This window comes from Pygocentrus nattereri, chromosome 17 (genome assembly GCF_015220715.1).
Source record: "Pygocentrus nattereri isolate fPygNat1 chromosome 17, fPygNat1.pri, whole genome shotgun sequence".
Lineage (NCBI taxonomy): Eukaryota > Metazoa > Chordata > Actinopteri > Characiformes > Serrasalmidae > Pygocentrus > Pygocentrus nattereri.
Window position 1 is genome coordinate 37769887 of NC_051227.1, and position 26266 is coordinate 37796152.

At 41.7% G+C, this 26266-nt stretch overlaps 1 protein-coding gene across 4 annotated transcripts; it reads right to left on the reverse strand.

Moving 5' to 3' along the window:
- Positions 1-1065: 1065 nt before the first annotated feature.
- On the reverse strand, positions 1066-20233 carry sytl2b (synaptotagmin-like 2b). 4 transcript variants are annotated; one of them, XM_017711052.2, is made up of 19 exons: positions 20088-20233; positions 16494-16815; positions 13654-13805; positions 11853-11940; positions 10911-10968; positions 10643-10754; positions 9536-10507; positions 6563-9301; positions 5926-6018; positions 5539-5592; positions 4645-4739; positions 4285-4398; positions 3939-4108; positions 3699-3801; positions 3448-3609; positions 3247-3325; positions 2987-3086; positions 1917-2122; positions 1066-1403 (listed from the first exon to the last, which is right to left on the reverse strand). In XM_017711052.2, the coding sequence occupies exons 2-19, from the start codon at positions 16592-16594 to the stop codon at positions 1255-1257; spliced, it is 5547 nt and encodes a 1848-aa protein (XP_017566541.1). In that variant the 5' UTR covers positions 16595-16815; positions 20088-20233; the 3' UTR covers positions 1066-1254. The 4 variants fall into 4 exon arrangements, with proteins under 4 accessions (XP_017566541.1, XP_037402263.1, XP_017566542.1 ...); XM_037546366.1 differs by lacking the exon at positions 13654-13805; XM_017711053.2 differs by lacking the exon at positions 4285-4398.
- Between the last annotated feature and the right edge of the window lie 6033 nt (positions 20234-26266).

Here is a 26266-nt window from a genome sequence, read left to right on the forward strand (position 1 = left end):
TTTGTTTTTCAGAGCGATTCCATATTTTCCTCAGAATTTATCCATCCATCCATTTTCTAAGCCGCTTCTCCGTCAGGGTCGCGGGGGGGATGCTGGAGCCTATCCCAGCAGTCTTCGAACGGAAGGCAGGATACACCCTGGACAGGTCACCAGTCCATCACAGGGCAGTCCTCAGAATTTAGTGATTCCATATTTTTATTCTCCAAACACAACTGTGAGTGACTACAGCAATTATATTTATTCCTTTTTTATTGTTTTCTTAATGCCAGAAGGTTGGAATTTTGAAAAAAAAAAAGTTTTGTGGCATGTCTCTATGATTAACTTTTTTCTACAAAATTAAACAAAAAAAATCTTTTTAATTAAAAATAAAAAGATTTTCCTCCATGGTGATTCCATCATTTTTGCCAGGGGTTCTACAAGACTGATAACACTGAACTTTAAGGGCAGCACATCACACACACAATGAGTTCTTTTCTTAAGTAAAAGATTTTATGTAGCACATGAAGAATTCAATCCAGTCTGTTTGTATAAACTAAACTGCAAAACAGCCTCTTTTGAAGTCACTGTTTTTGTAATGTAACAAAATGAGCGAAATTGTATCTTCTTATTCAGTCTATAACAATTTAGCACCACCTACTTACCCTGGAGTTACAAGGAGTGATTCAGTGCAGACTGCTTTTCCAGACACAATACAGAGTAGCCAATCAGAACAAAGCTCATTTACATATTATAGTCTTTAAGACTCACCAACAAAAAGCCTGTTTAATTCTAAAAGAGAGGTTGCTAAATGGTAAAAATAAATAAAATATGACTGTTCATGTAACAAAACCACACAAATATCATAAGGACACCTCAGAGCAAAGAAAAAGATACGAGAGTGTAGAATCAGGGCCCTTTAAGCACTTTCTCACACGACAGAATGCTTTTTAGACCATTCTGCGAATTAAGATTAATAATTAATTATGACTATTCTTTTTATTATCAGTATTTTTTATTATCAGCAATAAAATAATGTTAATTAACAGTGGGCTGAAGTGCTGCTGAGCGTGAAAAAGGCAGAAATGATCACACAAGATGCTGGGACAGTTTATTCAAATGGAGTTCTTAGTCTGACACTGAATACAATAAAATAAAACGCATTGTGAGTATGAAAGCCTATTTTTTAAGAAAGGTAAAAGTGCAAATATATACTTCTGTATGCAGAGTAACATGTCATATATAATCTGTCTTTATCAAGTGTGGTTTAGCTTCATGTTATTTCCATGTACTTTTTGCTGTGGTCACCATTCTCAAAGGCAGCACATCCTCTACCCATTCATTTGGTGATTCCATCATTCTTTCCCATAACGCCGCTTCCTCAGCAGTCGAGTCCATCCAGTCCACTTTTACTCCATAGCTTTTGCCTGCGAAGGATAATAATAAAACCATGAAATCATGATCACCGCGAAAGTAAAAGAAGAAAAAAGAGAAAAAAGTTCAATTCGATTACTGTTCTAAGGATAACTGCACAGTCTAATAAACAGCGAAGGGGATAGAAGCTTTTCCAAAATCTAATAATGCAGTACGTCTGAGAAGCATATTTCCAGTTCACTTACACAGAAACAACATTCGATGTTTTATTTTTAACTCTATTTACAACATGCTCAGCACTCAGAAATACCAGCTATCAGTCTAAAATCAATCCAATAGCTGACGTACCGATGCTAAAACAGACACAACAATGTCTTTTCACTTAATTCTGCCTGGCTTAGACGCAAAACAAACTGCAGTCACCAAAGAAATGCATATTTTCTGTTAAATCTAATAAGTGAACAACCAAATTATAGGCTGCTATTTTTAGCCAACGTAAGACATTAAGATATGCATCTACACCAAGTTTCACAGTTAGTGGCTTTCCCTGCTTAAGATTGCTCTACCTGTTCCCAGGCTAAGCCGTAGCCCTCCAAGCAGATGATTGGCTAGCCGGTCCCGGTCCCACACGGTCAGCTCCACGCAGGCCTCCTTCAGGTCCTCTGCCCTGAAGCCATCATATACCATGGTATGGTTAAACAGAGGGTTTGTTGTCCTCTTTAACACCCGTGTCTTCTGGCGACTCTTTTTGCTGGTGTCAGGGAGTACAAAACTGTGGAGGCACACAAACACATATGACCATCCTCGTGTTCACAAGTGCTGATATGGAAATTCTCAAAATTTCTCTACAACAGAGGAAAGAAATTTAGGGTGAGAAACAGCTAAAAAACTCATTTAAGTGCGTTCTTGTCATGGAAAGCCATTCATTCTGAAAAAGAAAATGAATATTTAAATGGTATGAACGGCCCTCTTTGAAACTGGATGTGAGTGATATTTACCATTATAGTGAATGTCAAACATATCATCGTGTAATATTGTGGTCATTGTGTCAATTATGGAAAAACAGACCCCAGCTATCAATTCAGCATCTTTATATTCGGTAATTGCACCAAGGCCTTACATACACTGAGGCATACTTTGACAATATGAAAATTTGCTACAGCTGAACAGAAACATATGGCTTAGACAATATTAATGCAATAATTCTGCAATAAAACAGTCTATGGTGGAATGATTTGAGCAAAATTGCACTTTTCTGACCAACATCTGTGACTGTGATTTAAATTGCAATTATTTTTCTATAAACTGAGATCCAGACCTGTTTTTTTTGGCCAAGAAGACCAGCATACCCACTTTTTCTAGCTTGAGGCTTGAAAGCTTAACAGCCTGTTGTTATGCTGTCTTTTATGCAGGGCTGCTGTCCTATTAACTAGATGGCCAGTTAGCTGTGGTTGTGATGATGGTGGTCTTAATAGGTTAAATTCCCTTAATTAAAATCTAAGAAATGTAGGCTATATTAAAATGCTACTATATGAAACTTGCACTCTTTCAAGTTAAAGACGATTCATCTTTTAGCCCTATAACAGATGGTCAATAATACGACGCATTCAAAGCGTTTGCTATCTGTAGACATTACCATTTAACAAATGGGTCTATAGCTGCACCTCTGATCACAGGCAGGTTCTTGCAGTCTTTAACCCAGATATGCACTTCACCTGAGTTGGGGACCGTATTTGCTGTATTAGAGAAACAAGCATCACACACAGAGAGCACAACTAATGAGCAACAAGAAAATCTCAGCTGTTTGTACTTGTATCTGTGTCTCAGTTCCTAGTTAGTTTTAAAATTTGAATGGAACTGTAGAAAGCAATACAGTTAAGAAATCTCAGATATTACAGTGAGAGAGCTGGGGTAAAAAACGTATGGCCAGTCTCATCTCGCCTCTGTCCTCTGCACGCTGGAGGCTGCTTGTGTTCTGGGGAGAGACATTCAGAAGTCAGAAGATTCAGAAGAAACGCATTGCTGTACTTTTATTCATACATATTAACATTTACAACATGTATTTAAATACTAAGTATATGAAGAGCCATTGTATACCCTTGATTTGAGGGATAAGGAGTTAATCTTAGTGTTTCCAAAATCCCACGTGGAGAGGTCGATCTCTATCTCGCCCAGGAAACTGTTCCGACCAAATGTGTCATTGTGCCAAACTGAGAGGTTAAGAATCTGTGTTTTTAAATACTCCATTCGAACTCTATACTGTAGGAGAAAACATGTAGAATTAGGCCTGTATTTAGCAAAACTGAAATATGCATGATTGTAAATGATGTAAGGTCCAAGTCCTCTACCCTTAAAATCTCATTGTATGTAGGGTTCAAGGTCCTTTTTTTCACTGAAGTTTTTCTTTTTCCCAAATTGGAAGAGTCAGGGATGAGGTAACTTTTAACGTACCTGCAATTGAAGCATTGAAGACAGTTTTACGGCTAACTCATCTTTTAAACATCTCATGAAGTCAGAGTACGTCTATATATCACAAACATAAACACAGATAAACACAAAAAGACTTATAGAGGACCTAGGCTACTTACGGATCAGATCGGTTCCTCTTGGGATCTACCGAAGCCAGATTTTTGCACTGAACCACAAAGATGTGGAACTCTCTCAACTTCTGCACGTAGTTTAGTGAGAACTGGATGGTGCCTTGAACTTCCACACTTGTGAAGTCGCCACTGTAAACACTAATCACGCTCCCGCTAACCTGTGGATTTAAGGCACATGCTTAACCAGTCTAGTAGTAGAATAAGAAAATGGTGAAAAGCATATGGATGACCATCCCATGCTGAGATCACACACAGACTGTCAACAGAGGGCCAGCCAATAAACAACTTAGTTAATGATGTTAGTGGGATGTCAAGCAAAGGAATAGCAACGTACAGAAGATGCAGAGGCTGAGTTGCTTCTAAGGTTAGTTCGTGGTCTGCTGTTCTGCCATTGCATGCCGCTGTGAGAACTGTACTCTGAGGTGGAGTCACTTTCCCCTCCGTTATTCTAGGTAACAGGAAATAAAAGCAACTTTTGCTATGCTTCCATGTTTTTAAGGCTGGACAATATATTATATATTTAGGGCTGGACAATATCACAGTATCAGTCCCTCCAGATTTTTGATTTTGAGACATTCAGGGGTTCCAAAGAGGTTAATTAGTATTTCACACCTTGACTAATATAATCAGTGTATAAACTTTTTCTATATTGTACAGCCCTGACCCAGCTTGGGTCAGTATAAATGTGCTATACCTCATTCTGCAGGAAAGCGGGGACGGACTTGCTGAGTTTCCTCAGGTGCTCTGGGTCTGAGAAGGAGGACGAGGGTGGAGACGGAGTGCTGGAGTCTGAAGGACAATAGTCATTTACAACTGCGGTATGATGCATTTGTGAAATAACATGCAGCATCAGAAGTGTCACTACAGATTTATGCATAGGGGGGCTCAGCCCGTACTTATGGGGCCTGGAGGCATGGTCCCCCATGAGAATTTCTTTTTTATAATGGCCCAGAAATGTTGCAAAGGCCAGAAAATGTTTTAAAAATGGCTGTTTGGTCAAATTGGCATAGACCAGATTTGTCTTTCTGTAGTTTGTATTAAACACAGAACTATGACTTAAAACTTTATCCATCCACTTAAAACAGACACAAATCAAGCAAAGGTAGTGAAATCAATGCTATCTCCTCTCTCTTAGTTAAGCTGCAAGGTTTTAAATAAATTATTCAAACACACAGATTAATTATGATTGGTGTCCAACTTACAAGGTCTGATATGACTGGCTTACAATTTCTCAATTCTCATATGATTGGCTGAGCTGGGCATTCCACTTTTCGGGTTATGTTACTAAATCTCTGGTAGCACAGCAGAGACTGTATTAGAGCAGCAACATGGCCAACCCCAGGTTGCACCCGTTATCACAGTATATTGTCAGTTTTGAGATGCAATGGCAAGTTGAATAATAAAGGACGAGTAAGAATAAACTATAAATTATTTGAACTAGCTAAGTACATTTATTTGGGAAGGGAAAGCCCTCCTGAAACTGGCCTAGCGGCACCCCTGCACAGCACTGATTTCTCAGAATGGTTGAAACACCACAACAAAACTTCTGAAGTTGTTCTATTACTGTACAAAAAACAAACATTCTTACTGTCATAGCTAATTGGCAGGGAGTCATCCATTTGATTGCTTTTTCTCGTTGGTCCTAAAGTAGATAATACAAAGACAAAATGCACAGAAAGTAGAGCACATTGCAGAGTTAAACTATCACCTGATTTTCCCATTCTAAGTTGCACAAAGCGACATTTTACCCAGGACACAGACAAAGGAGGTATAATATTACTACATGAGAAGGTAGACTCATTACAGTGAAAAGGGTAGCTGAATATAGCTACAGTGGACAGAGGATCAAGTGCTTGGCAATTCAAGAGCTGATAGTGCTATGAAGAATAAAGAAATTTGTTGTAAAGACATGTTTCAGTGTTTTTTTTTCAAAAGCTCAGCTTAATTATACTTAAAATATAAAACTAACACTCACTGGGTATTGCAGTGATGTCTTCAAGGCTTTTATGGTATATGGGTCTAACGGCAGCCCGTCTGAGTGCTCCCTGAACAGGACCCTCCTCGTCACCTGCCAGTCGTGAGAGTCAGAATTACAAAGGAGCAGTTACATAACTATTAGTTACATATTGGCACACAGTAAAGCAAGTGTAACACGAAGGCAGAAGCCACCTGACACTAACTTATACACTAAAATTTTAACCGTGTCGTAACACAAAGTCTACCAGACAGTAGGAGTAGCTGATGACGAACACAGCATTTTCTGTTCATGTGCAAAATGTCTATAAAAACTTGACGTATTTGCAGTTAGAACTAACTGAATGCCATGTAAGGTCCACGCTCTCCTGACAAATTCTTGCTTTACAGGAAATCACTAAGTGAGTGTGATTGAATTACAAACATGTCTTGAAAAATTATATATATGCCTAAATTTCCTTCGGGATCAATAAAGTATCTATCTATCTATCTATCTATCTATCTATCTATCTATCTATCTATCTATCTATCTATCTATCTATACCTGCAAATTGATTTAACATTCCTCTGTATCATGTTGTTAGCTATATTATTTGTATTATTTTATTAAAAGCAAAGTAAAAACATGCATATCTCACGGTCTGAACTTGTCTGAGAGTGGGACCATTTGTCTACAGTATGTAAAGTGCCATGGTCGAGATCTTCACTGTTGTGTGTATTGTGACGCTGACCCAGGCTCCCTCTTCTAGCGCGAAGCTCTGCTGAGCCTGCCGGAGTGCTAGCCTGAACGGGAGAGCACCTCAGGCTGCGGTCTGTGTCTGGAGACATCTCGAATGGGGTGCAGACTATTTCGCTCATCTGCTCAGTGACCTGTGGAGGAGTGAACACGCCTTTATTCTCTGTGATTCCCAGGTAGTGCTGGTAGTCCCGTGGAACAAAAGACCTAGCTAGAGGTTGGGAATCAGAATCCTCAGAAGTGCGCGAGGGTCTTCTCTCACTGATTTTCTCCCTGTTTTTAGTGATTTCTGGAGACTTCTTCACCTGTACAGTAGCTTCTGGACTCTTCTTGGACGGTGACATGCTAACTTCAGTTGCTTTTTTTAGCTGTGGGAGGTTTATGTCAGGTGCTTTCTTGGATTGCAAGTGCGGTTGGTCTTCATCATCGATGTTCACTGTGAACATGCTAGTGGCACGTCGGAGAGAATTTCCTCTTCCATTTATTAATCCTTTACTGCTCCTTCTAGCCGGCTGCCTTGATTCCTTATTGAGCATACCTGGAGGTTTAGGAGGTACTGTATCCTTCAGAGATGACTGTGAGCCTCTCCGTGGCTGAGGGGAGTTGGATGATCTCAGAAGGTCTGGGTCACCTGAAGGTTTGTAGAAGAAATTAGCTTTGCAATCAGGGTCAGGTCTTGTGGCAGAGGTTCTCTCTTTTGAAGAAGACTGGAACGCTCTGTCTGTCCTCGGGGGTTTAACGCTTCCAACGTCATTTCCAAGCCCTGTGAAATTGGTCTTATCTGACTGGTTTGGGTAAAGACTCTGGTTTAAATAAAGCTTTGCATCCACAGGGGAGTGCTCTTTGTGAATCTCAGCTTTTGGGCTTAACAGCTTTACTTCTGGACTTAACGGTCTTTGGCTTTCGAGCGAGGGTGTGTGCTTGGCTGAAGACCCTGCCCAGAAGTCACGGAGGGCCTTGAACTGCGAACTGTTCATGCCTTCTGATGTGGCCGACTTGTCTCGCAGTGGAAGAAAGGTAAAATTTGGAGACTGTCTGCCTCTGTCCTCAAATTCATCATCTAACTCTGTGCCTATGGATCGGAGATCAAACTCTGATTTGGTGAATCTTTTATTCAGCTTCGCAGAGGAGGTCACAGATGATTTAGTGTCATCGGCCGCTGATGATCTGACATTTATTCTGGGTTCCCGTTTTTCTTTCTCCCAGAACAATTTGAGCTGTTTTATCCTTTCAGCCCTGTTGTCTTGTTGCTGGCCACTCTGCTTAGCTAATGGCACTGGGTTTTCCTGCTGCATATAAGTGCTTGACTTAGGTGGCGATCCAGGTCTAACCTGTGATTCTTCAGTCTTTGTTTTGTGGTCTAACTCTAGCAGTGCTGGGGACATGCGATCTCCCTCACTACTGTTAACACTCATGGTTCCTCTCACATTTTCATTGCCCTGGCCGTCAACAAAGGACCCATTGTCTAGTGAAGGTGAGGATGATTTTAGATGCGTAAGTGGGGTAACATCTGTGTCTGAGGGGGAATTCGAAACCGCTGTATCTTTCTTGTGATTAGTAAAACTCCATGGTGGTTGCATATCTTTGATAATGGTTTCTTGTTTGGATTCATAATTTGTACCTGTGCTAACAATATTCTTACTGTCATCTACATTCAGACCTTCCTTAACACTTGCTTGTTCCTTTGTTTCATCCACTGCATAATTCGCTTTTGAATTCAGTTCAACACTGGGTGGTTCCTCTACATCATCTCTCACTTTCTTGCCAGCATTATCTTGGTTAACATCTTTGTTCTCCTTCTCAGAATTCATGCTTGATCTGCTGACCAGTATCTTTGGACCAGTGTTACCTCTCTCCCAGAATGACTTCAAATTGGCAATTTTTGGTGGCTGATTCTCATCGTGGTCTACTGTCTCCTTCAGTTGATGTTGAGTCTGTTTGTTCTCTGTGCCTTTTAACTTGTCAACGTTGCTCCTCTCCTCATTTTTGCAAGCTACTTCTATACATTTATTTCCTGAACTGCCTTTTTCACAGATATCCATCTGAAAAGACATGTAAGTAGAAGAACCAGTAACAGGAAGCGGTTCCACTCTTGATGGCTTAGATTCAAATCTTTCTTGTCTAACATCCTGAGTTTTCCTAAGAGGCTCTGGCTCATTCACACTCAGCTCTTCCCCCCAGTCACCTTCCTTAAAAACCAAATCATTCGTTTTTGGAGTTTTCTCATTGTTTTGTTTTGGAATAATCAAGTAAACGTTGTCCTCTGGTTTGGCTCTTAGATTAATCTCATCTTCAAAGTCAATGTCCTCGATCTTGGTGTCATCCTCCATGTCTGCCCTCACACTGCCCTCAGAGTCAAGTTTGTCGCTGCTGTCTGAGCTCCGGCTGAACCACTCCAGAACTTTAGCGATAGAGTCTCCCTGTTCCTCACTGGGGTTTGGAGCATGGGAATCTACCAAAAGGGCGTGTTTGTAGTCATCCGTTTTTATATTAGGCTTGGTTTGCATGTTAAATGTCGGTGGACTGTAGCCACTCTCAGGTTCAAGGTTAGCATCAGCTATTTGGGAACTAGAAACAGGGCAAGGGGCTTCAACTTTTTGGGAGGTTTCAACTCTGTTGGAGGCTTCATATTCATGCTGATCTGTGAAAACATATCATATAATCATCATATAATGTTGAAAGAAAGAAGCGGAATCCTCTGGAATAGGAATTGCCACAAAACTGACAATTATGATGATATGTCTATTATTTACGTCTATTTTTTCATTAATTTATTTGTCCTAGATCAAACAATAACTAAACAGATTCTGTGTGAATGTATATACCTTTTCTGGTAAAACATTTCTGAAATTAGAAAAAAAGTTTTTGATCTTACCAACATTGGTTTGAGGATGATATCGTTGCTCTTGTGTTTTTTCATTTTGATTTTTGGGTAACTTATGGCCTTCTTCCTTCAGTTTGTACTGTGAGATTTGAGGAACTGTACTCTCATTTAATGAATTGTCCAGGGGTGCTTCCAGTGTTGATTTGGCAGTTGGTCCAGGAATGGACAGAGGTTTATGCTCATGCTGGTTCTCTGGTTCAGCAGATGTTAACCAGTTATGAGTATTATTATTTTCATGTTTTTGCGTATCTGTATGCATTATGCCTGTGGTTTTTTGTTCATCATCTGAGCGGTTGCTTGAAGTCAAACTCAGTCGTGGCTGTATTTTTGGCTTCTCTTGTGCTTTCTGTTCGGAACTATTCAAAGGCACCGGGGACCTCACAGGCAAACGTGACTTGGGCACAATTGACTTTAGTGGTGAAGATGAACTCAATGGTTCTTCGTCTTTTGTATTGAGAGGAGACGTTGTTCTCTCCTTGGTTACTGCATGCTCTTCAAAAGCTTCCTCTAGAGCACTGTTAGTGGGAACTGAGCTAAGGCGGTTGAGAGGCTGTGGCAGTTGGCTTTTGATGTTGGAGTCACTGGAGCTACAGCTGGAGCTATGTTTGAGGATGCCTCTTGGTGGAGGAGACCTGAGGCCTGAGCTTACAGAAGCACTCTGTGTGGACACAGTGGATGTGCTGTCTGAGATTGTAGACACACTGGGGGTAGACATAGGGGAAGTGATACTGGAGCTTGTAGACACACTTTGTGTGGACACAGGGGACCTAATGCCGGAGCTTGTAGAGACACTCCGAGAGGACACAGAGCTGGTGTTGTCTGAAACTGAGTTGAGTTTATAAAGTTTGGTTCTCTTTTTTGGAACAGGTTTCTGACGAGGGGCTAGTTCCTGTAGAGTGTCAGAGTCTTCGCTTTTCATTTCAGTTTCTGTTGCTTCACGGCTTTTCAGTGGAGGCAGCGTTTCTGTTGAAGATGCAAGCAGATAAGTATGAGTGAAACCAGAATTTAATGGAATTATAATATTTTTTATCAATTTTGAGCATTTGTATATATATATATATAGGTATATTTCACATATCGAACAATATGTTAAATAACCTCTAACTGATGCTTTCTTAGCTTTAGGTCCTGGGGCTCCATTGGGTAACTGGCTGTTAAGCTCCTCAAGGTCTAGATTTATTGGAACAGTATTAAATGGGTTGTGTCTTGGCTGGAACAAAAAGAAAAGAGAGCAAGTTAATATCTAACACTGACGTGATTAATATTGTATTCTAATTTCAATGCATTCAAAATCTACAATATATACATGTTTGGACGACCAAATTCCAAAACACTGGTTTAGGTGAGCTGCAAGCACTTTACATACTCTGGATGGTGACCGCATTCCCAAATTCATTCTGTCTTGTTGAGCCTCTGACGTTTCACTGTTATTAAATGTAGAAGAAGGAATGTGCACAAACAAATTAGAAAGTGACATCACAGCCATATTAATCAAGTACTTTAAGGTCCAAATAATCTACTGTCAACCTTTTGAACGGCCAGGACCTGCTGGCAGGTTCAAAGGTACACATAAGAATCTGTAAGAATATTTTTGCCAGGTGGTCCGTGTAATTACTGAGTAATAAGCCTTATGATGTAACACGCCTGGCCTCTTAAGGGGTTACTGATTTTGTGAGTAATTGCCATGTTCATAATTCTGGAATTTCCGTAAGGGAAACTTCTCCACTGCCGCATTCCCGCTCAATGCAGCATTCCCAGTTCCTGTTTATTTTTCTTTTAATATATCTAATGTTTCTTATTAAGGAAAATCAGGAATCCTTTTCACTCTAACAAAAAATATCCTGACCCAGTGGCATTTTTTATTTACATTCGTAGCGATAAGACCACGGTCTTCTGAAAACACGGAACGCAAACGCCTCTGTTGACTCTCGATTGAGTCATCTGGCCCTTCAAATCATAAGATATCCACACCTACAAAACACACATGAACTAACTGGGAGAGAACTGAGCTGCTCAAACAGTAACATTACACACAGTGCAAGGTTCTAGCAAGGACAGAGTGTAATAACTTTTATACTGTCCCGGCTCATCTGACAAACACAGGGCTACTGTCCAGTACATTAGCCCCACTAATCCTTCTAAACTGTAAGCGTTACATACATGAATTTATAATCCTTGTGATAGTATCTCCTTAATGCATTTATTATTTGTCAAAGGCCTTTCATTACACAAACTGCATCAGAACAGACAGGCAGGGTTGGAATGAAATGACCACAAATGATGGTGTTTTGCTGGAACACTGAGTCACCTCTTCAGACTGTCTGATGTCCCTGGTTTTGCTGTCATAGCATCGTTACTTTTACTGGATCGTTCCCTCCATGACTGAGTTAAAAACTCTAAAGGGAAGAAAAGAAAGACATTACTGGAGATTAGGTAATCACCCGTAGATTGTGTACTATAGTACATAATATGAATGACAAATGTGTAAAGTGATATTTCATCAAAAAGATTCTATTGTTGAAATATCGCATTTTTTAACAAATGTTTTTTTTTTCTTGGTGGAAAAACCATTTAGACCTTCTGTTGCTATTTTCTCTGAAAACACAGATTATTTACGATCTTGGACGCAAACTCACCTTGAGTAGACAGTAAATAACATCTCAAGAAGTACTCAATTAATAAATAATTATTAGATTATACATTAACCTCCACATGGGGACACCCTACCAAAACTCTGTTAATGTGTTCATGCCACCTGGTCATAACCGTACGTTCGGTCCTTGTGGGTTCATAAGCAGTGCTGTGTGAAATGCTCAAACTCCATGTTGCAGTTTGGAAATCAAAATTGCTCAGGACCACATATTTTGATAATAAATTAATCTTAAAATACTAAAACAATCCTGAAAGACACACAAGTCACCCTAACTGCAATACACTGTTGCTGATCCTTCTTAACAACCAACAAGTAAACTGAACTGCACTTGTAATACATGTGCACAACCCAAGTAGCCGAAACCTCAAATGTGCAACTGTCACGTTTGCTTTGCCCTGCCTTGTCCTGTCATGTTGGTCTATATTGGATGAATCATTTTCCAGATTATGTCATATTTTCTTTAATTTGTAGAATTCTGCTGTGAGTTATACATACCTCATTTACTATACCACTCATTTTTTATCCATTTTATCAGCTCCACTTGCCATATAGGCGCACTTTGTAGTTCTACAACTACAGCCTGTAGTCCATCTGTTTCTCTGCGAACCTTGTTAGCCCCAGTACCCTGTTCTTCAGTGGTCAGGATCACCACAGAATAGGTATAATTTGGGCGGGGGATCATTCTCAGCACTGCAGTGACACTGGGGGGGGGGGGGGGGTGTTTGTGTTGTGCTGATACGAGTGGATCAGACACAGCAGTGCTTTTTAAACACCTCAGCATTACTGCTGGACTGAAAATAACCAAAAATATCCAGCCAACTGTGTCCAGTGGGCAGCATCCTATGACCACTGATGAACAACCCAGAGGATGACAAACACAAACATCTGTGCAGCAACAGATGAGTTACTGTTTCTGATGTTACAGCAACAAGTTAGGTGTGTCTGGACAGTGAACGGACGCAGTGTTCAAAAACTCCAGCAGCACTGCCGTATCTGATCCAGTCGTACCAGCGCAACACACACTAACGCAAAACCACCACGTCAGTGTTACTGCAGTGCTGAGAATGATCCACCACCCAAATATTAGCTGCTTTGTGGGGGTCCTGGCCACTGAAGAACAGGGTAAAAATGGGGCTAACAAAGTATCCAGAGCTACAGATGGACTACAGTCTGTAACTGCAGAACTAAAGTGCACTTGAATGGTAGGTGGAGCTGATAAAATGGACAGTGAGTGTAAAAACAACTGATGCACTAAATGAAGTAGGTAGTTGGTCTGTCTGTATTATCCACATTTACTTTCTTTGTTTTGTGTAATTACATACTTAGCCAGCCATACATTACAATTTGCTAAAAAACGTAAAAATCTGTCTTTACGTGTTCTGTTTGTTTTTTTTTAAACCTTCCCCAGGAGCACAAAGTTGCTGTTCATTGTGTATGTAATGTCATGAAGACTCACCCACTGTCATGGGTTTCTTTTGTTTCATAGATGCCATAATGATATCAGAACCATGAATTCTGTCCTGGTGTCTCTGAGACTTTGCCTCATAGAACCACTCCCCTGTCATGTACTTCAGTTTGCCCTGCTCGGGACCCACTTTCTGCAACTGCCTGTTGTTCAAAAGAACAGTGAAAAAGGCAATCGTGAAAAAAAAGTGTCTGGTTGTAGACATTTTAAGGCCATAATATCACCTTTTTCATACGTACACTTTGGAATAATTTTGTGTTGGTTTCTTTATTTGGTTTTTAGCCACATGGTGTAAAATCACTATGCAGTCCATTTCCCCTTAGGCTTAATCACAAACCACAACAGCTTCTCCTGCCTTACTGACCTATTAGTCAAGAACATTCCAAGTTTACTATATATATCTCAGTCAACTTGGAAGACTGCGTTCAAGCAAATCTTTCTTATGTTTCTTCCTTTGCCCGCTGTGCCCGAAGAAACACTTGCAAACAGCCAAATATAACCTAATCCTGTCCCATCACAATGAATTAGTTAAGGACAAATGCCGTACATTCCAAGAGCCACAAACTTGTTTACTTCATCAGCCACAGAAAAGAGGCCCCCGATTTACTTTGCTTTGAATCTCACAGACTTTTACTGAATTTCCATCTTTATTCTTATATGGTCTGTTGGTTTATTACTCTATATAAATTGCATATTGCTGTTGTCGGAGGAAAACCTTGTATCCCCAAAATGTTAACTTTACTTTTAATGTAAATCAATGGAACCAGACATTTGTCCAAGTCATTGGTTGTTTATTTTGGTCTGTTCATCTTTAAAATAACACACAATGTAAAGAGCAACAGGCATTTTCAAATTTTGTGATTTGAATTACATCACTGTGCCATCCAGATGTACCAGCATTGAGATAGGATGGGACCATTCAGCTCACTCCCACTTTTCATAAAGACTCAGTCAGAGACCGCCTCGGGCAGAGACCGCCTCAGTCAGAGACCGCCTCAGTCAGAGACCGCCTCAGTCAGAGACCGCCTCTACCAGTGCAGTTTTTAAAGCTTTACCATCCAGTCTTCAAACAGATCCTCTTAGCTTCTATTTGGTCTTTAGCTTATTAAATTGTAAACACTGTTTGGCCAGAGGAGGACGGGTCTCCCCTTGTGAGTCTTGGTTCCTCCCAAGGTTTCTTCCTCCAGTCTGAGGGAGTTTTTCCTTGCCACCGTTGTCTCTGGCTTGCTCACTGGGGGATTATATGTTGTAACCGTGTGTTTTCAAACTTTTGTAAATTGTTGTAAAAAGCGGCACACAAATAAACTTGAATTGAATTGAATTGTGAAAAACTGAAAAATGACATAATTGGAGATACAAGGTTTTCTTCCGACAACAGCGATATATAAAGAGTTGATAACCACTTGCACTACTTCTCCCCAACGTCCGTGGTACTCTACTTCCAAAGACCTGTACAGTAAGAGTCTTCTGAAGAACTTCTGCAAGATGAAATTCAACAAAGCTGAATTCAACTTGGCAGTTGTTTGCTGAAGCGCTACTCATCTGTTCTAGAGCCTCCTACATGACAAACATTGCTTGTGCTGCTCACACAGCTGCTTTATAAAGACAAAGAATATGGCTACCGACTATTTATTAGTTTTGCCCCTCATTTAGCATCTTACACACCTTAAGATTTTTATTTCAAATGTACAAGTAAGGCAAAACTATGGTAACAACTCATGATTTGACTGCCATTATTTCTCAGACAGTTAAAACAGTTTTCTCTCTCTCAACCACCCAACAAAACCCTGCAACTACTTTTAACTCTTTCCACTTCCACTGCATTCAGTCCGACGCAGACAATCCAATTATGTTTAAAGAAGTTATTAAAAAGGTCATAACTTAATCAAAATGTTGTGAGCCATATCAGTAAATCAGAACAGTTTGATTAAAATCATGTGTCTGGCTGTTGGCAAATTGAACACATCTTCATTTTCAGGGAAACTATGCTGGTCATGTGAAAAGGGCAAGACAATTATTCCACAAGGGTAGACTTAATCCTTTTATACAAGGTTGAGCAAGGCCGTGGCTGAATGCAAGGAAATCACCCAGTCGCAGCCGGTTTCTGCATTTTTCCTTTCATGTAGGCACACAGGCTCCAAGACGCTGCACGCTGGGTATTTGAAACTGAGATCACATAACTTGCCAGTTTGTTGTGTCCGCTCATAAAATGCTCTATGAAATGTGGAGTACTTAAGAACAGGCTGCTCGGCACTGGTAGTTCAATATGATTCCATCATCATTGTAGTCCTAACAAAGTCGAGTACCTGTTCGAGCGCTCGGATACGGTGCGTTTTCCAGCGCTACCCGAAAAGCTTCTCTCCAAAATTAAGCTTTAAAGCTGAAGTCGAGTGGTAATGCAATTAGCTGACTCACCCTAAAGCAATCATATGAGTGATCAGACACTGAATCTGCTTCTGTCTTTATTACATTAGGATACAAACATAATTTTCTCATAAGTCTCTCTCAAGAGAGTTGAAAAAATCCCTGTTTTCCTTCCAGTGCTGGATATCTGAAGGCCAAGCACTTCCCAACACTGAGATGTTTTGCTTTGGATGTAATTATGTCCAATATCAGTAGGAATTTACGACTGCACAACATGGATGAAACAGATACATTGATACAAAACCGGTGAATCAGTGGTTACAAAAATCATTTTTGTTACATGAAAGCCCTAATTCACCTCATTTGCATATTGGAGCCTTCTGTAATATCGGTATAGCAATATCATGCCAATACCCCGATAATGTTTCACAACTGATTGTGATTGACGCTACGTCAAGGGAACTCACTTGATCCGCTCCTCCTCTGCCTTCTTCAGCTCTTCATCCCTCTTTAGCACTGTCATAATCATCTCCTGCTCCTCCTCGGTTAGGTAGCTTAGGTCAATCATGATGCTCTACTCAGTTCTCCCTCAGGTTATTTCGGCACCTTTTAGAAGGAAGTTCACGCTATTCTTCTGTTGTTTACAGGGACCAGTAAAGTCTTCTCTGGTCAGGTGCTGGTAGGGAGCTTTGATGAATCTTGTTTACATCTTGTTTACAGCTAAATCACCTCCGGCCATGTGTAACCTTCATCCCACACCAATTTAGAGGACCAGCAGTGGCTCTGTGTCTGCAAACCACACAACCACAATATGAGGTGAGAGAAATTCTTACAGTATCTTCAGGTTTCTGACCCAGATCAAGTGTCCTTAAAAACCGAACAGAGTTATTATTCAGACACTTGCTGAATGTCAGAAATTAGGGTGGGAGAATCTAATAAAGCACTAACTGTACATTGAACTGGCAGCTATTTGGGGTGAAATGTGATTTCCCTATATCTCTACAATAGAACCGAGTGGTCTAGAGTGATCTGTGATTAGACAAACATGTGACAGCTGCCCATGAGAAGAGACAGTCATGTTGTTCCAGTTGTTTCTTTACAAGAGCATCACACAACTGAACTAGAGAAATACGGCTGGTGTTGTGGACATGGATTAAGACTGGTGTTTAATGGTTAAGTTTTAGCCTAGTCTAGGCCTAGGCTTATTCTGGATGCATGATTTATAATGCCAGCCCTACAGTACATCGGCCTTATGTGGAGTACTTAACAACAGCAAGTGAACAGCACCTAAAGGAGAGAAAGCTTGCTCTTGAGTGATTAAATGGATGATTTTCATTAAAGTAACCTGTTTAACTTAATACATCCATACACATAATTTAATATATGCATGCATTTCTGTAATAGGAAAGTTACTTATATTTTGAGGCAAACCTAAATAGCTGTCCCTTTATACATGTAACCAATATATATATATATATATGTATGTGTGTGTGTGTGTGTGTGTGTGTGTGTGTGTGTGTGTGTGTGTGTGTGTGTGTGTGTGTGTGCAGCTGTAGTTAACTGAGTATGGAGCTCAAATTCATGGTGTTCTGCGCTTTGCATACCCACAAAGCACTTTGTATACCCACCCTTCTGTGTGCAGTAGTTTTCCACTGCACCTTATGGCCTGATACATATGCAGAATCACTATAGAGTAATAATAGTACAATCCTAAGTACAATACTGTCGTACAAACTACGACAATGATATTAGCGACAACTTAAACCGTCATATAACCATGTCACCAAATTCCTTTTAAAATTCCTTTTGCTTTGTTCTTTAAGGGCAGGAAAGAAACTTGAGAACTACACCTGCTTCAAATGACCCTCACATGATTAAATCTAACATTCATAACTACAATGTGTCCATGTTAGCTGAGCAAATATTTGAGCACAGACGTCTAAGATGTTATTTACTCAGTTTTACAGCACGATCAAAACCAAACACAACAGTATTTCAAAACCATGCATACTGTCGATGCAACACATACAGCAGACTTGTTAGTGTGGAATCCAAGTCACAGTAACTCCTTAATAAGACATCTGAGCCTAATGAGCCTGTACACATTAGGGGTAAACTGGTTACTGTGCAATATCTACACCATACACTACACACGTACTGTATAAGGGCCAGAGTTATGGACATGGATCAAGACTAGTCTTTGCAATGCCAATGGTATTTTAATATTAAAAACTCATTTAGTCAATGCTTAGGCCTAATCTGGAGGTGGGACTTGTAAGACTAGGGGGAATGTATTATTGGACTAGTAATAGGGGTGGGTGATATGGCAGAATACATTTACATTTTGTTATTTCTCAAGTGAAAAACATCCCCTACAGGAACAAACTTAAATAAAATCAAATCTATCTGTCTATCTATCTGTCTATCTATCTGTCTATCTGTCTGTCTGTCTGTCTGTCTGTCTGTGCATGTCTATCTATCTATCTATCTATCTATCTATCTATCTATCTATCTATCTATCTATCTATCTATCTGTCTGTCTGTGCATGTCTATCTATCTATCTATCTATCTATCTATCTATCTATCTATCTATCTATCTATTTGTGCATGTTCATCTATCTATCTATCTGTCTATCTATCTATCTGTCTATCTATCTATCTGTCTGTGCATGTTCATCTATCTATCTATCTGTCTATCTATCTATCTATCTGTCTGTCTGTCTGTGCATGTTCATCTATCTATCTATCTATCTATCTATCTATCTATCTATCTGTCTGTGCATGTTCATCTATCTATCTATCTATCTATCTATCTATCTATCTATCTATCTATCTATCTATCTGTCTGTGCATGTTCATCTGTCTATCTATTTATCTGTCTGTCTGTGCATGTCTATCTATCTATCTATCTATCTATCTATCTATCTATCTATCTGTCTGTCTGTGCATGTCTATCTATCTATCTATCTGTCTATCTATCTATCTATCTATCTATCTATCTATCTATCTATCTATCTGTCTGTGCATGTTCATCTATCTATCTATCTATCTATCTATCTATCTATCTGTCTGTGCATGTTCATCTGTCTATCTATTTATCTGTCTGTCTGTGCATGTCTATCTATCTATCTATCTATCTATCTATCTATCTATCTATTTATCTATCTATTTATCTATCTGTCTGTCTGTCTGTCTGTCTGTCTGTCTGTCATATGCAAAAGTTTGGGCACCCTGGCCAAATTACATTTTGTTGTTTTTCTAAGCGAAAACAAGTTAACATCATCTACAGAGAACAAACCTCTGCACATGTTAATGCACGCTTACTGTTTATTTGATGATTGGCTGAACTGGAAAAATAAACAAAACATAAAAAGTGACCTGTGCAAATGTTATGGCACATTTTGAATTGTATGGTTTTTATAGTTATAAGTCTCAAATCATCACGTGTGGCATTTCATTACGTGTTACATGAAGGCTGTAATGCCACTGTAATGCAATGCTGCTAAAACACGGGCATACAGGTAATAATTAGATCAGCTCGTTCGTGGCTCAAGAGAAGCGGCCAGTCACAAGGAGCCCCTCTGAGAGCCGAGTCTCTCTGCACTGCCTACTGGCGTGTAATTAGGTTTCAGTAACAGGATGAAGGCGTTTATTTCTGGGGTGTAAAGACAATACAGCTCTCTGACCTGCTGAGGTTTGTTTTCTGAGGTACCTTCAACTAAAGTCGCCCAGGTTTGTTATGCTGGTGTATCAGCAATGAGGTGCAAAATGGAGAAAAGAGAAACGGACACTTAACTTTGCTGAACTCGCTTACAGACCAGGCCAACACGGACATTAATCTTTCAAAAATGACCAGTTAGTTAGTAGAAATGGGTAAAAATGAAGGCTGCGTGTGCCTAATAATCACGTGTGCGCTGTAACCGAGAATAATGAGCCTTCGGGGGAACCACAGACACGACTGGCTCGGTCTCAGCAGTTCTCCAGTCAGCTCAACACCCATTAAACACACAGACAAGCTCGTCAGAGGAGAGGAGAGGAGAGAAAACCGAGCAGCTCTTACCTGCGTTCAGAGAGCGCGCTGAGCCAGACTGACTCCTTCAAACAGCGGTCAGGTGCCTGTATCCCTGCCCGCCGCTCTGGACGGACTGGGGCTTGGCGTGTGCGGCTGTGTGTGTTCAGTGCTCACTCACCGCACACCGTCTACACTTCAAGTCCTCCTTTGTGTTTGTGAAGTGGGAGTGAGGGAGGTCGGTGAAGCAGGACAGATTGGGAAGCACACGGTGTTTTCAAGCTGTTCAGGGCTAATTTTATAGAGCTGGGAAATTTAGTCTATTATGTGTCCTCACAGTCAGACGGGGGAACAGAGCAGACACAACAACTGCAAATGCCACTGAAGAGAGACAGCATTAACCACTTTTCCTCAGTGATCTTATAAACAGGCCAGGCCGGGATGTAACGGGACACAAGTGCTGGGAATATTTATCCAGTACACAGAAATGAAATGCATGCAGTATGTAGAATTCTGTTATGTTCACAGTTTTAGGAGAACAGTTTTGGAATATTTACCCACAAAAAAAACCTGTTTAAAATGAATCCCTAAGTGCTTTTTTATGGACTGTTTTATAGTCTGGGCACAGCATGTAGCAAACATGCATGTTAGACAAACTCTTAAGGGGGATCTGGTTAACAGCTGCTTTACAAACACTGATGTTTCTGCTAAAGCCGGAGTAGACTGATAAACCCCTTGGTGCCCTCGTGATTGAAAAAGTGTCACTAAAGTGCCCTCTAGAGTGGCAAAAAAGACAGAAAGTGCACTGCTGGCTGCCTTTCACATGGGAAGACATTGCCTAGTAATGTTTTCATAAAATAAAAGATTTTGGCTGATGCTTTTATCCAGAGCAACTTACAGATTGATCATTTTACACCGGTAGGCGAAGGTGGTGTTAGGAGTCTTGCCCAAAAACTCTTATTGGTATAGTGTAGGGGGCTTGCCCAGGTGGGGATTGACCCCCGGTCTACAGCGTAGAAGGCAGAGGTGTTTCCCACTACACTATCCACTATCCAAATATGGTGATGTGCCTTCTAGAGCAAGGAAGTTCAATAACTTATGTTAATGAGGGCCCTTCTAGTGGAGAACATGGTTCTTAGACCGTGCTTAGATTCAAACACATTGTTTGGCTGCTAACAAATCTTTCTGCATTTTTGCAACTGATAAGTTAGGCTATGTCTAGCTAGTGCCAGTTTATTGGATGAAACCGCTGGACAAAACAGTTTTTGTGATAATGAAGGGAATATGAAAAATAGAAATCAAGACAGAAAAATCATGCTAAATATGAAAAATGAAAGAAGAATGAAATAAAATGGAAAGAATAGGCTTGAGAGCCTTTAGGGCATCCATCACCCCAGTAAACCTGAGTGTGGGCTCGGGTTCGCTCTTTCTCCCATCTCCAAAAACAATGAGTTTCCGCTTATCTCTCCAAGTCTCAACTCCCCGTGCTCCCGACCGGACTAACGCTTAAGGTTTTACCAAAAGAATTTATAACAACCCTGCGCATCTGAAGTGACCTCCTTCACCCCGGCAGCATTAGCCAGAGAGGCAAGCACTCATTGTCAGTGCCTACAAAGACGAACGACCCAGCTGCACACTCAACGCAGAGCAAACATACATTGTAATACACGCCAAGAACATCGTTACACCTGATTTTTATATCAAATCAAATCAAATCAAATGAAATTTATTGGTATAGCGTTGTCACAAAGCAGCTTTACAGAATTTCGGGAAAAAACAAAGTTTTAACAGGAGTGTAAGAATTTACAAAACCCCCCCCGGTGGGCAAGCCAGGGGCAACAGTGGCAAGGAAAAACTCCCTCAGAACTGAGGAAGAAACCTTGGGAGGAACCAGGCTCACCAGGGGGGACCCATCCTCCTCTGGCCAAACTACCTACAGAGTTATTATACTACTAATATTAATAGCGGTAATATTGGTATTAGGAATAACTAGGAGTCCATGAGAATATCAGTGTAGGGTGGGCAGCTAGTCTAAGGCAGGTGGTGGCAGGTGGTGGCAGCTGGGGCGTGGGCAGCTGGTCTGAAGTGGGTAGCAGGAGGGCTCGGCAGTCGGTCGTCCTTCAGTGTCCGGCCGGACATGTGGGGGGTTGTATACTCGGAAAGAAAGCAGGGAGAAGGAATTAGTTTTATTCTATCCGTTTGTACATAAACAGGGGATGTAAACATTTCCAGAGTGTGGCTAACGACTCCGGCAGATTTATACTACCTAAAGCTGAAGATGAAGTGTAATCAATTGAGGTGAAAGGTGTGTATGTGTGTATGTGTGTGTGTTGTGATGTGTAGACTTAATGGAGCCTTAAGTTATACGTGACATCTTCCCCTTCCCTTGAACATCGTAAATATAGCCTCCAGGCACAGAAACCTCTAATCTAACTAATAACCCCCACCAGACAGACCCTCATCGTCAATAAGCATCGAGATGTGGTCAGTTGAAGTGATAGTCGCCCCTGTAATCTATTTGTGGGTAGGTTTTCACGTAGGTATGTTTATGTATGTGTATATCTGTGTGTGCGTGGGTGTGTGTCCGGGGGGGGGGTCTGTGTGGGTGTGTGTGTGCGTGCGTATGTGTGTGCGCGCAGGTGTGTGTATGTGTGTATGTGTGGAGCTTGACTCTGATAGCTTCCCTCAAGCCAGACAACCTTGACCATCGCACAAATAAAGCTCTAGGCACAAAAGAACATCTTCCCACTAAACTAACTTCTGTAATGGTTATATTTCTAATTCTTTAATACCTTGGAAAAAAAATATAGTTTGGTGGTCAAGATCCCCAGATCGCTTACAGTGGTCTATACCAGGTTTTGCATGGAAGTTAGGAATCCCATTTTCTCTGTGTCTTTAATGAGTTTTTTTAACTGTGGTCTGAGTTTTTACTTACAAATAGATTCTCTCCTCAGAAATAGCTCCTGAAAGAGTTGTACTTAACAGCTGTTTTGACTGGAAATTAAATAAATTAAAGCATGATCTCTGATTTTGTACAGTGCTGTGTAGAAACTCAAAAGATGTGTAGGTTCTTTGGTCATTTTGGATAGTAAATAAAAGAGCTACATATGCACTGTAGATACTGGTGACCACTATGGCAAAGAAAGCTGAGTTTAATATAATTGCAGGACATATTTTCACTTTTTACACACTTTTTAACTTTGTACCTACAATTATGAGTAGATAGAATAGACGCAATAATGAGCATAATAGAGGTATTCCGACACCACACGTTAAAAACATTAGTACTAGTACATTGGTACATTAGTAGTATTAGTGCAAATCTGCTTACTAGACATCTGCAGTAAGAATTAATTCGCTTTTTGCAGTTGTGGTACATTTATGGCCTATTCCTCTTTGCAAACCATCTACAATTGAGATTTAGTGACCCTTATTAGTCCCACAACGGGGAAATTTCACCTCTGCATTTAACCCATCCGTGAAGTGAAACACCACATACACACTAGTGAGCACACACACACTAGGGGGCAGTGAGCACACTTGCCCGGAGCGGTGGGCAGCCCAATCCACAGCACCCGGGGAGCAGGTGTCTTGCTCAGGGATGCCTCAGTCCTGTGCTGTCGGCTCTGGGGATCAAACCAGCGACTTTCCGGTCACGAGGCTGAATCCCTAACCTCCAGCTCACGACTGCTGCAGGTTTCTCCAAGGTTTTGATAACCCACCCCACTGTTGGATTGGCAAATTCCCCACACATTTTCAGTGGGATTCACATCAGGAGATTGTCTAGGCCATGCAAATATCTTTTTTAGAAAGCAGTCTTGAGTTATTTTGGCTGTGTTCTTGGGTTCATTATCTTGTTGAAGCGTCCATCTTCTCCACCTTTCTGGCTGAGATTAAATTCCCCTTTAATATGTCCCAGTACATTGTTCCATTCATGATTCCTTCAAAGCCATGTCATGCCACAGTCCTGCTTGCAGATACACTTCCAAAAGTATTCAGTCATGTGCCTTCACACGCATGTGAACTTGAGTGACATCCCATTCTTAATCCATAGGGTTTAATATGATGCAGGTATAACAGCTTCAACTCTTCTGGGAAGGCTTTCCACAAGGTTTAGTACTGTGTTTATGGGAATTTTTGACCGTACTTTCAGAAGCGCATTTGTGATGTCACACACTGGTGTTGGACGAGAAGGCCTGGCTACAAACTGTTCCCACAAAGTTGGGAGCATGAAATTGTGCAAAATCTCTTGGTCTGGTGAAGCATTGAGTTCCTTTCACTGGAACTAAGGGTCCGAGCCCAACTCCTGAAAAATAGCCCTATACCATAGTCCCCCCCACCAAACTTTACACTCGGCACAATGCATTCAGACAAGTACCGTTCTCCTGGCAACCTCAAACCCAGAGGCATCCATCAGATTGCCAGATGGAAAAGTGTGATTCGTCATTCCAGAGAACACGTCTCCACTGCTCTAGAGTCCAGTGGCGGCGCTTTACACCACTGCATTCCACGCTTTGCATTGCGCTTGGTGATGTAAGGCTTGGATGCAGCTGCTCGGCCATGGAAACCCATTCCATGGAGCTCTCTGCACTGTTCTTGAGCTGATCTGAAGGCCACATGAAGTGGTCTGTAGTGATTGACCCCGCTCTGTCATTTTATGTGGCCGACCAGTTCGTGGCTGAGTTGCTGTCATTCCCAATCGCTTCCACTTTGTTATAATCCCACTGACAGTTGACTGTGGAATATTTAGTAGTGAGGAAATTTCACGACTGGACTTGCTGCACAGGTGGCGTCCGATCACGGTACCACGCTGGAATTCACTGAGCTCCTGAGTGCGACCCATTCTTTCACTAATGTCTGTAGAAGCAGTCTGCAGGCCTAGGGGCTCTGCTTTATACACCTGTGGCCACGGAAGTGATTGGAACACCTGAATTAAATGATTTTGGCAATGCTGGCATCATCTTCCTCTCCATGGATCACCACCTTATCGTGGTGGAGAGGTTTGTGTGCTTGAAGGACCCTAGGAGCTATGTTGTCTGGAGCAAAAGCTCCTGGTAGGGTCTCCCATGGCAAACTGGTCCTAGGTGTCAGGCCAGACAAAGTGTGATCCATAACCACCCCTATGAGGACAACAAAGCAGGATATTTGTACCCTGCCCGGATCAGGGTTACCGGGGCCCCACCCTGGAGCCAGGCCTGGGGGAGGGGCTCGCCAGCGAGCGTCTGGTGGCCGGGCATTCACTCATGGTGCCCGGCCGGGCCCAGCCCGAAGGAGCTACATGAGTCCCCCCTCCCATCGACCCACCACCGATGGGAGGGGCAGTAGTAGGGGTGCGGTGCATTGTGGATCGGGCAGTGTCCGAAGGCGTGGGCCTTGGCGTTCTGATCCTCGGTTGCTGAAACTGGCTTTTGGAACTTGGAACGTTACCTCACTGGCGGGGAAGGAGCCTGAGTTGGTGCGCGAGGTCGAGAGGTCGAGGCTCACCTCAACACACAGCTTGGGCTCTGGGTCCAATCTCCTTGAGAGGGGCTGGACTTTTTTCTTTTCTGGAGTTGCCCATGGTGAGAGGCGGCGGGCAGGTGTGGGCTTTCTCATAGCCCCTTGACTCGGCGCCTGTATGTTGGGGTTTTCCCCGGTGGATGAGAGGGTAGCTTCCCTACGCCTTCGGGTTGGGGAACGGGTCCTGACTGTTGTCTGTGCTTATGCACCGAACAGCAGTTCAGAGTACCCAGCCTTCCTAGAGTCCTTGGAAGGGGTGCTTGAAAGTGCTCCTCCTGGAGACTCGATTGTCCTACTGGGGGACTTCAACGCTCACGTGGGCAACGACAGTAAGACCTGGAGGGGTGTGATTGGGAGGAATGGCCTCTCTGATCTGAACCCGAGTGGTGTTCAGTTTTTGGACTTTTGTGCAAACCACAGTTTGTCCATAACGAACACCATGTTTGAACACAAGGATGTCCATAAGTGCACATGGCACCAGGACACCCTAGGCCGCAGTTCAATGATTGACTTTGTAGTCGTGTCAGCGGACTTGCGGCCATGTGTACTGGACACTCGGGTAAAGAGAGGAGCTGAGCTGTCAACTGATCACCACCTGGTGGGGAGTTGGATCAGGTGGTGGGGGAAGATGCCAGTCAGACCAGGCAAACCCAAACATATAGTGAGGGTTTGCTGGGAACGTCTGGCAGAAGAACCTGTCAGATTGATCTTCAACTCACACCTCCGTCAGA